Consider the following 14,605-nt stretch of genomic DNA (forward strand, 5'->3'; position numbering starts at 1 on the left):
AGTTTGGATGCAGAACGGTGTTAAAGAGATCTTGTCCAGATGCTAATAAAAATATACTGGGTAGAGATCAGTTCCCATTATAGTAGTGCTTCATTCTGAGTGGCAAATTGGAAGAATGTATAAGTGAACTTTGCCAACAGTACCAAAGAATAAAAACTGTCCAGCTGGTAAGTAGCTGTAAAAAATTTATCCCACTTTGGCAGGGAAGATAAACTCACCTGATGGCTTCTGATACTTATTCCTCTTTAGGACTATTGGAATAAATAGTCCTGTAAAATAAATTTGTTTTAATCAAATTACAGTTATTTGGCTTCATATCTAGCGTGCTTTCATTAGTCAGTGGAGTTATTCCCACAGTTTTATCCCATTATTAGTAGCTTCATGAAAATACTAAGGGTTTTCTCTCTTCCATTTTTCTTGCAACCATGTGCTGGCAGGAGAAATGTAAGGACGGACTGCAACCCTTCACAGAATCAGATCATAGCTGAGGTTGGGAAGGACCTACAGAGATGGTCTAGTCCAACCCACCTGCTCAAAGCAGACTCAGCTAGAGCAGCTTACCCGAGGCTCTGTCCTGTTGGGTTTAGATCTCTGCAAGGATGGATGCTGTACAGTCTGTCTGGGCAACCTGTTCAGTGTTCAATCACACAGGAAAAAAAAATCATATGTTTAAGCAAAATCTCTTGTATTTAAGGTATTTCAATTTGTGCACATTGCCTCTTATCTATTCTTAGATACTGCTGGGGGAAGTCTGGCTCAGTCATCTTCATTCCCTCTGATGAGGTAATTATACACATTGGCGAGATTCTCCCTTGAACCTTCTCAAGGCTAAAGAATCGCAGCTGCTCCTCCTAAGTTAGGTGCTCTAGTCTCTTGATAACCTTCATTATCCTACACTGGACTTGGACCGGTGTGTCCATGTCTCATATCACAGAGCTGAGTGCTGGATGCAGCACACCGGCTGTGGTCTTACCAGGGCTGAGTAGAGAGGAAGGACCACCTCCCCGGACCTGCTGGCAATGCTCTTTGTAATGCAGCCCAGGATGCTCTCAGCTACCGTTGCTGCAAAGAAGTTTAGCTGGCTCATGGTCAACTTGTCTTCCTCCAGGATACTTGGGTCATTTGGTACAAAGCTGCTTTCCAGCCAGTCAGCCCTCAGACTGCACTGATGCATGGGACTAGTCCTGCCTGTGTCAGGACTTTGTATTTTAAAATTAGGACTTTGTATTTTAAATCTAGTTTAGGTTTGGGTTTTTTTACTTGTTGAAATTCATCAGAGTTAAGGCAGATGCTTGCTTTTTGTTCACCTGTGGTTTTTTTTGCTAGGGAGAAGAATTTCAGAAAGCTTGGCAATAATCAAACACAGTTTGCAGGTATTAGCTTTTGAAAGTTTAGCTTTTTCCTAACTCTCTTTGGAAAGACATCTCAGAATTAGCATGGCCTGAAACCACAGTTGTGGCTTATTTTTACTCTGTGAGGAGTGATGTGTTTGATCATACATGGAAGCTTAGTGGGTTTATAACACAAAGAGATGCTCTTGATTTATTGAATAAATGGGAACTCTGTGGAGTTTCACACTCTGGAACATACCTGATAAGGTTTAAGAAGTTTTCTGTCAAATTTTAACTAGTTATGTATAGAGGAATCTGCAGGAGGAGAGGGCTTAAAATGTCCACGCTCCTAAAGTAGTTGTACTTGTTGATAAGAAATTTTATTGCAAGGCTTGTGAACAGCAGAGAATATAGATTGTTGTACCATATTTCCTTTTTCAAACAGTTGTTTCTGTAAATACAGGCTTATTACTTTCCAATTTTTAATAACCAGAACATAGTAGATTTTACATGCATAGCTAATTTATTCATTGACACCATAATAGTTTGAATTTGTGAATCACAGGCTATCATAATTAGTCATCATTTTAGCTTTGACAGATATGATAAATTATTCATGTTAATCTAAAGATGCAGCATGTTTTCAGATACAGAACAATAAAAATATGAATCTTGGTTAATCTTGCAAAACTTCAACCAACCTTTTAAAATTAGAAGCAGGACATAGATGCTAATTCTGTTATGTACTTCTGTGACAGTATTTGAAGATTTCTGATAGAGACTGAAGGTAAAGTTCATTGAACAGATCTAGCTGGAGACATTTTTTTAAAATTCTGATGATTAATAGCAGGAGGCTTGCTCCTTGAATTTTTTGTGAAGCAGGAGTGAAATAAAGAAACATTCTTAATTATTAGGGTATGTTAAATTCCATAACTCTGGAAGGAGATTAACTTGTATTTGAAAGTAACCACTTTTTAATAACTCTTCCAGTCATCTCTCTCACTAGAGTAGCAACACAGCATGGGTGGTAATTTAGGAAACAGATAACCAAAAAGAAGGTACTCATGAGCAGGGTGTCCTGCTTCCAGATGTGAAAAAGGATTCATGCATTTATTATAGAACTGGTAACAAAATACACAGTCCTAGTTTAAAATTATGTTGCCAGTTAGATTAGCCACTTGGTCTGAAAGAAGATAGGTATTATCGTTCCCCCTACTCAGGATAAATGCATTACCCTTGTTCTGCAAGTACTTCTGGTTGCATTTGACTTTCATTGCTCCTGCAGCTCTAAAACTGTTCGAAGCCATCTTGTATCAATGACTTCATTGCTTGTTCAATTAATCAGTATAAAACATCAGGCATAGAAAAAAACTTCCTCAGGTATTTTGTAGCTGTGAAACAAGAACATTCTCAAGAGGGTAGTTTCCTTTTTCTTCGGTTATGGAACAGGAGACCAGGAGACATCAGAATAACTTTCTCGTATTTTTATAAGAAAAAAACTTCTCTTAAAAACTATGGGCTTGAATTTGTCAATGAACACATTTACCAAGGTGAGAAAGAAATTATGATGGTGGGGCTGAATAAGGATACTGAAACACTGAGAAAATTGCTCACATCTGGAGATCCAGGTGGCTAAACAGTTGAATGTTGTCATCTTCAGTAATTTTGATGATAATCTGTTTTGTATTATCTTGTGGGAAAGTTTTAAGTTAAAAAAAAAAAAATCACATCCTGCTAGAGTTAAAACAGAAAAGACTAGCATGATATCTAATTCTGCCCAATACATAAAATCTTAGATTCTGAATAGCCTACAAGGGTTGTGAGCTGCTTGAAGGAGGACAAGAGAAGTTTTGATTAGTCAACAACGTAGGTAGAGAAGAGATTACACTTCTCTGAATGTTACTGCGAGGCCGGTCTTTTCAGACTCCAGTGGCAAAGCAAACCATGAGCTTTCTGCCAAGTTAATGCTTCAGTAAGATACAGTAAAAAATAAGTATGTTAATTAGAATATCCTGTAGTTGCAATTACACTGAGGGTTTAAGGAGACTGTCAAATGTGGTGTGAAAATGTACTTGAGTCAACCCTTCAGAATACCCTTTTGATCGATTGGAAGCTGTTACTGTTTGTCTTAATGTGACTGTTCATGTCTAAATAGACCTCATTTTTTAATTTGCTCACCTTAATTATAGATAGTTGCATTTGCATAGTGAGGTATTTATCTTCACCCCTCTAAGGAAAGGAAGGGAAGTATTGGTGGAGCCACTCCTTCTCTTTTTCAGTTCAAAGTGATAAGGAGTAAGGGTTGTTTGTATGAAGAATGCTGCGGGCATGGGTGTGATCTGGCACGCAGCAGTAGTGATCGCGTACAAGAACAGAGTTAGTGGGGTTCACAGTGACTTGAGGGTTTCCAGCCTCATGCAGCAGCTGTCTCCGTATAGGTTTTTTCTTATATTTGCAATTACCATTTTAAGGATAACATTAAGACTTCAGTTTATGGGAAAAAAATAATAATTCAGGGATAATGCCTCAAAGTTTCATCTGGTTTGAGATTTATTCTTGATAGGAGGTGTGGCTACTTAACATTTCAGCTTGCCTTTCTGGAGAGACTGCATACAGGGTGTGAAGACATTGAAGAAAAGGACATGATCTGTCTGGATCCCTGAAAGCTGTCCTGTGTTCATAGCTGCCAAAGAGTGGGGCATGGCACTGTTACAGATGTGGTGGAGTAAAGCAAGGTAGTTAAGCAGGCAGGTGATTGCATGTAGCAGTAAATGCTCCATAATACAAATAAAGAGGCAGATTCTGCAACAACTTCAAATTTAAATTGGAAAGATGGGAACTTTTTTCCATGCCTTTATTCTTACCTTAACTGTGTATGATCCTTTTAAGGAGGAAAAAAATCCCCTATAGTTGGTCAGAATGAGGATTCTTTGTATTGTTTTGTCAGCTTTATTGGCAGGCTTTCACCGTGAGCTCTGTACGGCTGATGATCTTTCCATAAACCTTGCCACTAACATGGAGAATTTTTTGTTCTATTTTAAATTGCTAGGCAAAACCATTTCACTTGCTCTTCTGACCCTGAGATGCTTTCATTCTCTTACTAAGTTCAAAAAGAGATCAGAGCAAAAACAGAGGTAAAATTAACTTAGTGGAATACTGTATCAATCTGTTTCTTAAAGGGAGAGTGCCATGGGATTCTAATGGCATAGACCTTGATGAAAATGATTTTGTTACATCCTACAAGAAATTGAAGGTTATTTGGGTTAAAAAAATCAGCTTTTTCACTGTAAAGATAAACTAAAATTCTAATTTTAGATAAAACTATTACATTCTTCTGAATATTTAGTGACAAGTAAATTTAGATCTAAGAAGGTATACTCAGTCACAGACTATGATAATCCAAGTGACATACTTAATTTCAAACTAGAAAGGAGATGGTTTGAGTCAGATTCTGGGCTAGGTAACTGATACTACAGAATAAATTACTGTCTTCTAGGACTTTATAGAGAAGAAAAGTACTAATTATGGTTGGTGGGTATTTGGTTGGTGGATCAATTTAAGTAACATGGAGTAGACAATCCTGTTTGGCTGGTTGTTAGGGTTTGTTAGGATTTTCATATGCCAAAGTAAATGTATAATCCAGTATTAGCAAGAAAACTTACTTTTGTCTTTCTAAAGGGCAGACTTCTTAGCAATTCTTAGTAATTAGAATAAATGGTTTAAATGTGAGAAATATGGCTGTACTTAAGAGAACTGTTGCACAGAGCAGGTGCAAACATAACCTTTTCCTTTGTCTTTGTAAATGTAAAAGGACAGATTGTCCCTTTAGAATAGATAATTCATGGAAAGAAAAATGAAGTGGAAAGAATAGCAGCCAATAAACTAAAGAAAAGAGCCAACAGAGTTAGTTGCAGGCATAAATAACTGCATTATAAGGGTAATTTGTTTAGATTCTTGAAATGTAGGCACTAAACTTTCCACATATTAATACTCATTAGAGTACTTCGTAATGAACAAATTAAAAACTATTTTCTAGAATTACGGTTTTCTAAACAATTTGGCACAGTTAGCCATGCTTCAGAGGAACGTACAACCATGCCTTAAAATAGAATTTACTAAATACCTGAAAATAAAAGAAAGATGAGCTCATTTCAAAACAAAGGATGTTAAAATACTGAGAAAAGTTTCTACAATGTTATGAATATTAATGACCACTTCCAGAATTATTTTTGAAATGTGAAGTTCAAAGAGCAATGAAATTTTCAGAACAAATTATTCTTGACTAGTGAAAATACCAGGTCATTCTTTCAGCTGGAGAATTGATTGCAAATATGTCTGTCTTGTAGGGAGAGCTCAGGAATCACCATATCTTTGTAACTGCTCATATTTGGAAAGTTTTTCTATTCTAGCAACCAGATTTGATGATTCTTTTTGCACCTGCCACCTGTATTTCTGCCTTTTAATGGATACTGTTTAAGGGGACTTTGTGTTTCTTCCTTAATTCTCTCCAAAAAAACATTATGAACAGAAAATTCAGGTATATAAAAATAAATCTGATTCTTCACAACTTGTTCTCTAGGTCTGGCTGACACATCAGTCTTCCGTATTTCTTATTTTGTAGAGATTTGATTGATCTTCAACATAACTGAGTCTGTTTTTATGAGAGCAGAATACAGTGCTCTGGACTTAGATGATCAGGCAGCCAGTTCAATAACATAGTATCTCCTATGAGACCAATTTATAAGCAGCGAATAAAGTAAAACATACATGAAGTACAGACTGCTACTGAATAAGGAAACTAAAGAATTTGTGAGCATATCAAATAAGCTGACCATTGGTATTTCTTTGGTTTTCTGTCTTTAAAATGGAGATGATGATGATACTATCTAATGTTTCTGAAGCATGTACATTTTATGGAGAAAATGGCACTACAGTTGCTAAGTACTAATATACTAACATACTAATAGTAAAGCTTTCGCAGAAGATTATGTCTGGATTTTGACCAGGATACAAAGAGATTTTCATTAATAATAAATTGTATGGGAGTTGCTCTTTGCTTAGCAACATAGTGAAATACCTGCTTTCATGTTTAGTGAATTTCCAGTTTAAGTCATTTTATAAATGAGAAAAACACTTTCATTTTAAGAACAAGTGAGCCTGATAAATGAAGCATCCCTTCAACAGTCCAGCATCATTTTTCTTAAGTTCATATTAATCCTTGAATTGAACATTAACAAATGGTTATAAATTATTATACGTACAGAAGCAAAGTGAATAAGTAATCTGGGAAGATGAGTTTATCTGTGCTCTTGGGTAGTTGCTACCATTTACTTGCAATCTCACTATAATTACCATTGTGAGGAGAATAGTCAATCAAAGCTGAAGATATAAAATAAAATTGAAAATTGAATTGGAAGGTAATTTTACTTTCAAATGGTTTGCAAATGTAGATGTTAAATGTGAAATGAATGCACTTAATGACCATAGCTGGGAGAGTTATGCACCTGCTGATCACAAGAATATTATTATAAATGAGGTTGATTTTCTTGTTGACTGCCTCATTTTTCTCAACGTGGTCTCATTACTTTTCTATCACATGTCTGACCCTTAGATATAAATACTCAAGCACAGACATAATAAAAATACATTAACTCCTATATAGATTTTTAAATGCATTTTTGAAAATAAAGATGTGTGCTGCAGATGTTTCTTTGTAGGTTTAACATAGGTCATGCTTTTTGATAACAGAAAAAAAGAAGGGTGAGTTTCACAAGTACGTGAGTCATTTTATGTCTTCTAATGTTCTAACTCCTGCTGTCTGAATTATTTTAGAAAAGTTTCATCAGACCCTTGTTTTATTTTTATTTTATAAGAAGCAATGTAACTGAAAAGTCTGAAAGTTATACCAACTCCCAAATAATTTATCTTCTCCCAGTAAAAAAATTATTTTACAGAATTTTAAGCCCATCTTCTTTCTCCAATTTTGCCTGTTCTTCGAATGTTTCACCTACTTTTGCCTGTAGGTTATAAATATTTTTATTGTTTAAAATTTATTTACTGAAGTAAATTGTAAACTTCTTTCAGTGTGATTATTATCTAAAGTTTACTGCTTCTTTACAGCACGCATAGCATCACAAAAAGCATCTTACTTTAAACTTATATGACAGTCTAACATTAATGTGTCTATTTTTATCTAAACGAATGCATTTAGTATTGCACTTCAGAGCATAACTGAGCTGTACATTTACTAATGGCCTTTTTATTGCTAAGGTACCTAATTTTTTTCAGGAGGGAGAAAGATAAAACTATTCATATAAAAATAAATAATAAAATTTAAACGTATTGAACTAATACTTTAAAGTGAACTTAAGTTTTTATTGCCAGTTATTTGGATATATGCGTGACTTAAGTCTAGGTTTCTACTGCTCTGTCATAGCATCATTTAAAGCAACGTTCTCCATTGAGAATTGCACAGTTTGAGTTTCAGCAGGAACAGTATGTTTATGTTTCAGCACTTAGATTAGTGCAACTACCTGGTTGCTCAGCTCTGCACGTAACCAGGAGATCTAGGGGCATTTCAAGAAACTACTGCTCCAATCCTTTGGAGTTCTTTGGTGCCTCAATTTCTTAGCACTTCTAAACATCAAGATTTAGAATAGAGCGGAGAGTTTCTGAAAACTACATCTATAGATTTTTTTCATCAAAGTGTGTATGAGAAGCAAAATGATGGATGAAACTAAGCCTTGATCTGGGGCACAGGCTTAGCTATGTGGCTAATTTGCTGATTATCTTGGGCGAATTATTTCATATCTTACCTATATTTCTTCAAAAGTAAGATCAAGCCCAGGACGCTAGCATTGTAAGACACTGAGATCTTCTGATTAAATTGCTTTCCAAGGACTTGATGGTATTACTCATCCATCCATAAATATATATGCAGCTGATAGTGAAATCTGCTATGTCAAATGATAGCAGTGGTGAGGATATAATGTTCTTCCCCTGGCACAGTAGTGAATTTGCTGCCTTTGAAAGTGCATGTGATTTATTGAGAAGAACTGGTAGTCTTTCAAAATGAAACAGCTAGCAGACTCTTCCACTTTCTTTTGATTTGCCCGCCCATGTTATGAGGGTGAATAGATTAAAGATAAATTGTCTGCAAGGGAGAGGAAAGAATCACCAAGTTTTGCAAAGCTGACGGGCTTTGTTTGCTTTGCGTGGTGGTCTTAATGATTACCGAGAAACTAGCAGGTGCTTCTGTGTTTTTGTAGCCTGTACTAGTAGAATCTTTTGATGTTTACATACTTGCAGTGTGGTTTATACTGTCCTTGGTTGAACTCTCAAAGCGCCAAAAATAGCCAAAGTCTGTAAGTTGCTCCAGTTAATGCCCTCCTAAGCTGGCCTAAGGAAACCTAAGAACATTTCAGGGTATTTTATCTGTAAATTTTGGGTGACAACATCGCGTTACTTAAGCTACAGGTAGTCCTTACTCATGAAAAAGATTTTTCAGTAGTTTAAAAATAAATAAATAAATCTATGGGGCAGTCTCACAATTTTAAAGTAAAACCCAGCATTTAAATATGATTATAAATAATTATTTTCAAGAACACTAAGTAGTGACAGGAAGTTGTTTCTTGTAATTATTTGTCATCTTCTTGGAGGGGCTGCTGATTACAGAGTAATACCCATCTGTTAGAAATAGGCTCGTTCAAAAATAATAGGCAAATTAACCATTATTTCCCCATACAGATTGTAGCCTTTAAAGTAACGTGTGTTTTCCAGTATAATAAGGTGGGGCTGCTGGGGAATATTGCAGTTGTGCTGCTGCTGTGGTTTAACCCCAGTAGGCAGCAAAGCTGCACATGGCCACTCTCGCTCCCCCTGCACTAAGGGGCGGTGAAAGTGCAAAACCTCTTGATATCTTGTTGAGATGAAGACAGTTGAACGGGTAAAACAAGAGCTGCATGTGCAACCAAAGCTAAATGAGGCATCTGCTGCTTCCCGTTGGCAGGGCTTCATCACGCCTAAGTTACTTGGGAAGACAAACACCATCACTCTGAACTTCTCCCCTTCCTCTTCCTTCCGCACAGCTTTTATTGCCGAGCGTGGCATCTTGTGATATAGGTTCTCCCCTGGGTTGGTGGGGGGCAGCTGTCCCCACCACGTGCCCCCTGCCTGCTCTCTAGCGGGACAGTGTGAGAACCAGAAAGGCACTGACTGTAGGCACGGCTCAGCAGCCACTGGAGCAGCCCTATGGTATCAGCACGGTTTTCATCACAGATGTGAAACATAGCAGCATGCGAGCTACTCTGAAGAAATTTAACTCTAGCCCAGCCAAAACCAATATAGATTTGAAGGAAACAGAGCATAAAAATGAGCCCCTTTATCAGTTTAAAGGAAACCTAATCTTTGTTATCGTGGCTGTGGTCTGAATCTATTAGAAATGTTTAAATCCGGTGTCCTTGGTGTCATTGTGTGATGACCTGAATAGTGAGCAATAAACTGCTGTATTACAATTCGCATTTGAAGAGATGTGCTCAGGAAGTAAAACAGACAGAAAATGTCTTGTGTCTATCTTCAAGCTGACAAAGAGTCTATATAAAATGACAGAGGCATTTTTAGGAAAAGAAAGCAAATAATGTTTTTCTAGTTAGCAGGTGACAGTGTGTCCCAAGGTAACACAAGCTTAAGGGGCAGAAGCAAGTGTGATTATTAAAGGCCACTGGCTTCTCAGTTCGTACAAATTGAATTCTTTCATAGTCTGAAGGGCTATGGAAATCTAGCAAAGAATGTAGACTGTTGAAATAAAATTAGCATGTAAAGTGATTTTATATATGCAGGAATATAGCCACCAAGTTTGAATTTGAGAAGGAAATCTCATTACTTATCATGTAAAAGAAGTAATTCTTGAATTCAATATTTGTTATCACTGACAAAGGTTCTGCATATGAATAGGTTTTTTGTGATTGCCCAAAGATACTGGATTATTGAATTGACAAAGATCTGTTCCATCGTCTCCTGCTTTTTCTTTTATAGGGTAACTGATTTAGGAAATATTAAAAGAAGATTGTATTTATCAACGGTCCACAAGGAGTTGTCTGTAACCCCTCTGCATGCAAAAATTCCTCTGTTTACGATCAAGCGCAAAATAGTAGGTACTTTGGGAATATTGCCTGAACTGTGGTTGAGCATGCTTTTTTATCAGAAATGTTTTATGCAAGTTTATAGATGTGTTGAAATTACCATGTGTGTCCTTTCCGCTGAACGGTATCAGAACTGCCTAATACTACTACTCTTCTACCCTTCTTTTAACACTAGGAGTTCATTCCCTTTTTCCAAGATTAATGCTGTTTGTGATGTGTTTATCTCTCACTTCTGTCTGTTCAGCCCCGCTAAAGTTCTGTGTCCCAGATAATTCTTCATTGTAGTGCTCCTGTTCAGGTGTACCTTTTCCTGTAGTGGCCTTTTACTGTGTTCACTGAAGCTGCAGGTAGGCTGTGGCTGATGGCTACTTTCATGTGCTTGAGGTTCTTCCAGATTCTGGTGTATATATAACATGTATATGTATATATAAAACAAGGCACATGTCAAACTGATGCAAATAAAACAATAGGCATCATCTCCCCATTCCCCTCTCCCACACCCAGCTACAACATAATGCTAATAGCTCTCAGGATACAAAACCTAATGGTTACCATATAACCCTGTAAAGACTCACATCTCAAATACTGCTTTCGAGTATCATTTGGAGATAAGATTACTTAGATTTCAAATATTTTAAAATATAACTATGTACTAAGAGAACTAGATAACAGTACAGTAAGCAGCTGTGGATTTAAGGCTAGACATGAGAGAATATTTCACAAAAACGTCTGAAGTTATGACTTCTTTTAAGATAGTTAAGGTGAAGGCAGCAGTGATAATTCTAGATTTCTGGGGGGGGTTGTATTGTGGGAAGAAGTGGTTGGATTTTATTCAAATAATATATGCATCAGATCATACACCTGAAGTTGCTGTTAATTCAAGATCCACTGAAATGAAATTATTTTTTGAGTATAATTTTAGTTAGTTGGTCTTGGTGTCAGGCTAGCACAAATGTTTCAGGATTAAAGTATGCATTAATGTACACCACGTTAAATTCAAGCAGAATATAAACTTCAGTTATGTATCTTAATTTAAATAATAAAATATTAATCAGAGATCTGTCTAAATGCTCTGATCAGTTATAATGACAAAACATTTTAATAACCTTAATGCTTGACCAACCTTAAAGAGTAGGTCTGTATTTCTTAGTATATCTGAATATGTATTTGTCATCTTCTAAATGGTTACCTGCCTTTTCATTGTTGCTTTTACTTAAAGGAGGAAGTATACTGCTTTCAGTGATTAGATAGATCTTTTGCCTGACTCTGATAGTTTAACTTACAGTATACACAAGCTGATTGTTATTATCCTCATGATTGGTTGTGAATAAGGATTTTATATGTTGTTTGTTCTATCAGTAAAACATACTTCACATTTTCATATGCTAGCTTCCTGTATTCTGTTCTTACAAATGATGCTATTTTTCAACTTCAGTAATAGAAATATCAGTTATAATTATAAATACTGAATTTTGCATTCCATTGCTTGGTGTTTTCAAAACGAGTATCCCTTTCCTTCCAAAATTTCAGACAGAGGCTGAATAGTAAGGTAGGCACTTAAATTTTTTCTCAAAAAATATTTACTATTTGGCATTTAGAAACTACTACTTTTACTTGACTTTACAGGGAAATGAGGTATGTGCAATCATTATGTCTTAGTAAATAAAACTCAAACCCATTGGTCAACTACATTTACACGTGAGTACTCATATCAGATATATTGCGGTTCTGCAAAGTTAATGAAAATGGTTGCATTTCTCATCAAGGCCATCTCTGTTTATTTCCTGGTTACAGAAGATGTGTTAGCATCAGCTCATCCCTCACTAGATGTCAGAATCTATGAGGAGAATAATTGTTAGGAATACTAGAACTATGAGCACATGTGTTTTTAAACACCAGAGACTCAAAATGGAAAAGATAAAGCCACAAGAAAACATATTTTGTTAGTTCTTCTGCTTGTGGTATTGTTTTATATGAAACTACTTTTCTTTCTAGAGGCTAATGGAATTGTAATACGATTCCCATGCAAAGTAGATACCTGTAAGTGTTCATTTCTGTATTAAAAACAGAAATACACAAGTGTTGAATTAATTGGAAAAAACGAAACTCAGAGAATTTAGAGCTACTGGAATAGTGCAGGAGAGTGTAGCACATTGATGTTAGTGTTTTAACAGCATTTCCTGAAACAAATGGAATAATCATTTAATGAGAATTAAAACATGTATTTAAGTAGTATCTTTCACAACCTAGGCAGTTCTCATTATCTGATTTGTCTTTTGGAAATGTCTTATCAGGGGTGGATAAAATTTATTGTAAACAAAAAGTAGTTTTAAGATTTTATGATACACCGAGGTCTTGACCATACTAGAAATTTGCCTGATAGTTTTCAGTGTGGAAGGGATGCAAGCTTTGAAGACGTTCTGCTTTTTATGAATCTCAGAAAGAAATAATCAAAGAATATCCAACTATAGCCTTTGGAGCACTTAAGCTGCCGAAACTTTTTTCCCTAGAAACCTTCAATAAATACATTTTCTCACAAGTTAGCTGTGAAATATATTGGGATATGCTAAGTAACAGAGCTCACTTGGGCTGGCAGTCACTGGGTCATATGTACTGATTTGCTTGTATAAATAATTGTTTTAAGTGCAAATACAGCAATATCTTTTTTTAATATCAAAATGTTATGCATTGTGAATCACAGCCTGTGAGAATCGAATACTCCACAGAGACTTCATTGATAGAGAACGATACACTAATACTCTTCTGCAATGATTAGTGTTTGCATGTTATTAAAGAGGACTGTTTCTCTTTTCTAGTGGTGCAATATGTGTATTGACTTGGTAGCATTCACCAGTGAAATATTCAGAGGAGCTGGCTTCCGGTCGTTGGATGGAATTATTATTTCAGCTAACTGTAAACTGAGAAAGATCTTCACTTTAAAATCCAAGCCTCAAGATACAGCTGAGGAAGGTGGTGTGTTACAATTACTATGTAGACTTAATCATCATCTGTTCATATTATAAAATCAAATGCTTCTTAGTCATCAGATTGGCAATCTGAAAGATCATGATTTCATCAAAATTAAAGTGGTAGTACAGCATATTAATTCTGTTAGCGTTGGACTTTAGGCAACTAATTAAATATATGTATACTCCTCTTGTTTTAAACATTGACTTCCTTAAAGGTATTCTGGAAAGTTTTATCAAGTAGAGAGCTTGTTGTAATGAGAGTCTCTCATGCTGATAGAAATCAGGGTTTGGCCAACCTGACTGTCTGAAGAGGAAAGATAAGTACTTACACTTAGCAGCATTGGCTGTTTGTGTTCCTGATTTTGGACTTTAGCAGCTGATGAAGATTTTTTCTGTAAATAATCCAAGATGAAACTGTAACAAAACAATATTAGATGACTCAGAGCTCTGCAACTATCATAAACACCTCTCGGTGATCTCTAGTCCATTTATCCTAATGTGTCCTTGTTCATTGGGAAAGTAATATTGGTGGTGAGCTGAAAAATGATTGTATTACTAATAGAGCATTGGTCAAAGGTTTACCAGTCTCCAAACTAGAATCATAATCCTGAATCATTATTTTCCAAGGGAGAGAACTTTATTCCTTGCTGAAATTTGCAGTAATAGAGAGGAATTGAAAAAGCAGAGGTGGCACTTTCGTATTTTAGAGGAACCTTTGGTGTAATTCAGCTTCAATTTCATTCAAATATTCATTTTGTGAATTTTAAAGAACACACCTGAAGAAACTGTTCTGGTTTCTGAAGGACGGATAGTTAGCAGTATTATAACTGTAACAAAACATAGCTTCTATTTGGAAAACCTAAACAAATAGGGGGAAATATGTGATCATTATGCTTATGCTTCTTTTTGTTGATGAAGATAGAAAAAAAATTAATTCAAAAAATGTCTACAGAAAGAATCTGCTAAATTCTCTGCAGAAACTGCAGTTAGAAGCCTCACTGGCTTTAATTTAATTCCATTGGTACATTGTTTTCTCTCTTCCATTCTAAACAACTTGAAATGTGTGTAAATGTTCTAAATGAGTTCCAGAATTCCAAAATGAAGTTAACATAATGAGTAGACAGCTTTAATAAACTGTATGCATGGTAAAATATTGCACTTTTAA

General features: G+C 35.8%; 1 protein-coding gene across 2 annotated transcripts in view; it reads left to right on the forward strand.

The window, feature by feature from the left end:
- Positions 1 to 14,605, forward strand: part of CFAP20DC (CFAP20 domain containing) — an 84,247-nt gene that overhangs the window by 15,874 nt on the left and 53,768 nt on the right. For both annotated transcript variants that reach the window (XM_040593450.1, XM_040593451.1), the window contains exons 6-7: positions 10,365 to 10,479; positions 13,288 to 13,441. In XM_040593450.1, the coding sequence (XP_040449384.1) occupies positions 10,365 to 10,479; positions 13,288 to 13,441 (269 nt within the window). The remainder of the gene's footprint in view (positions 1 to 10,364; positions 10,480 to 13,287; positions 13,442 to 14,605) is intronic.

The sequence above is a fragment of the Falco naumanni genome, chromosome 4, assembly GCF_017639655.2.
Source record: "Falco naumanni isolate bFalNau1 chromosome 4, bFalNau1.pat, whole genome shotgun sequence".
NCBI lineage: Eukaryota > Metazoa > Chordata > Aves > Falconiformes > Falconidae > Falco > Falco naumanni.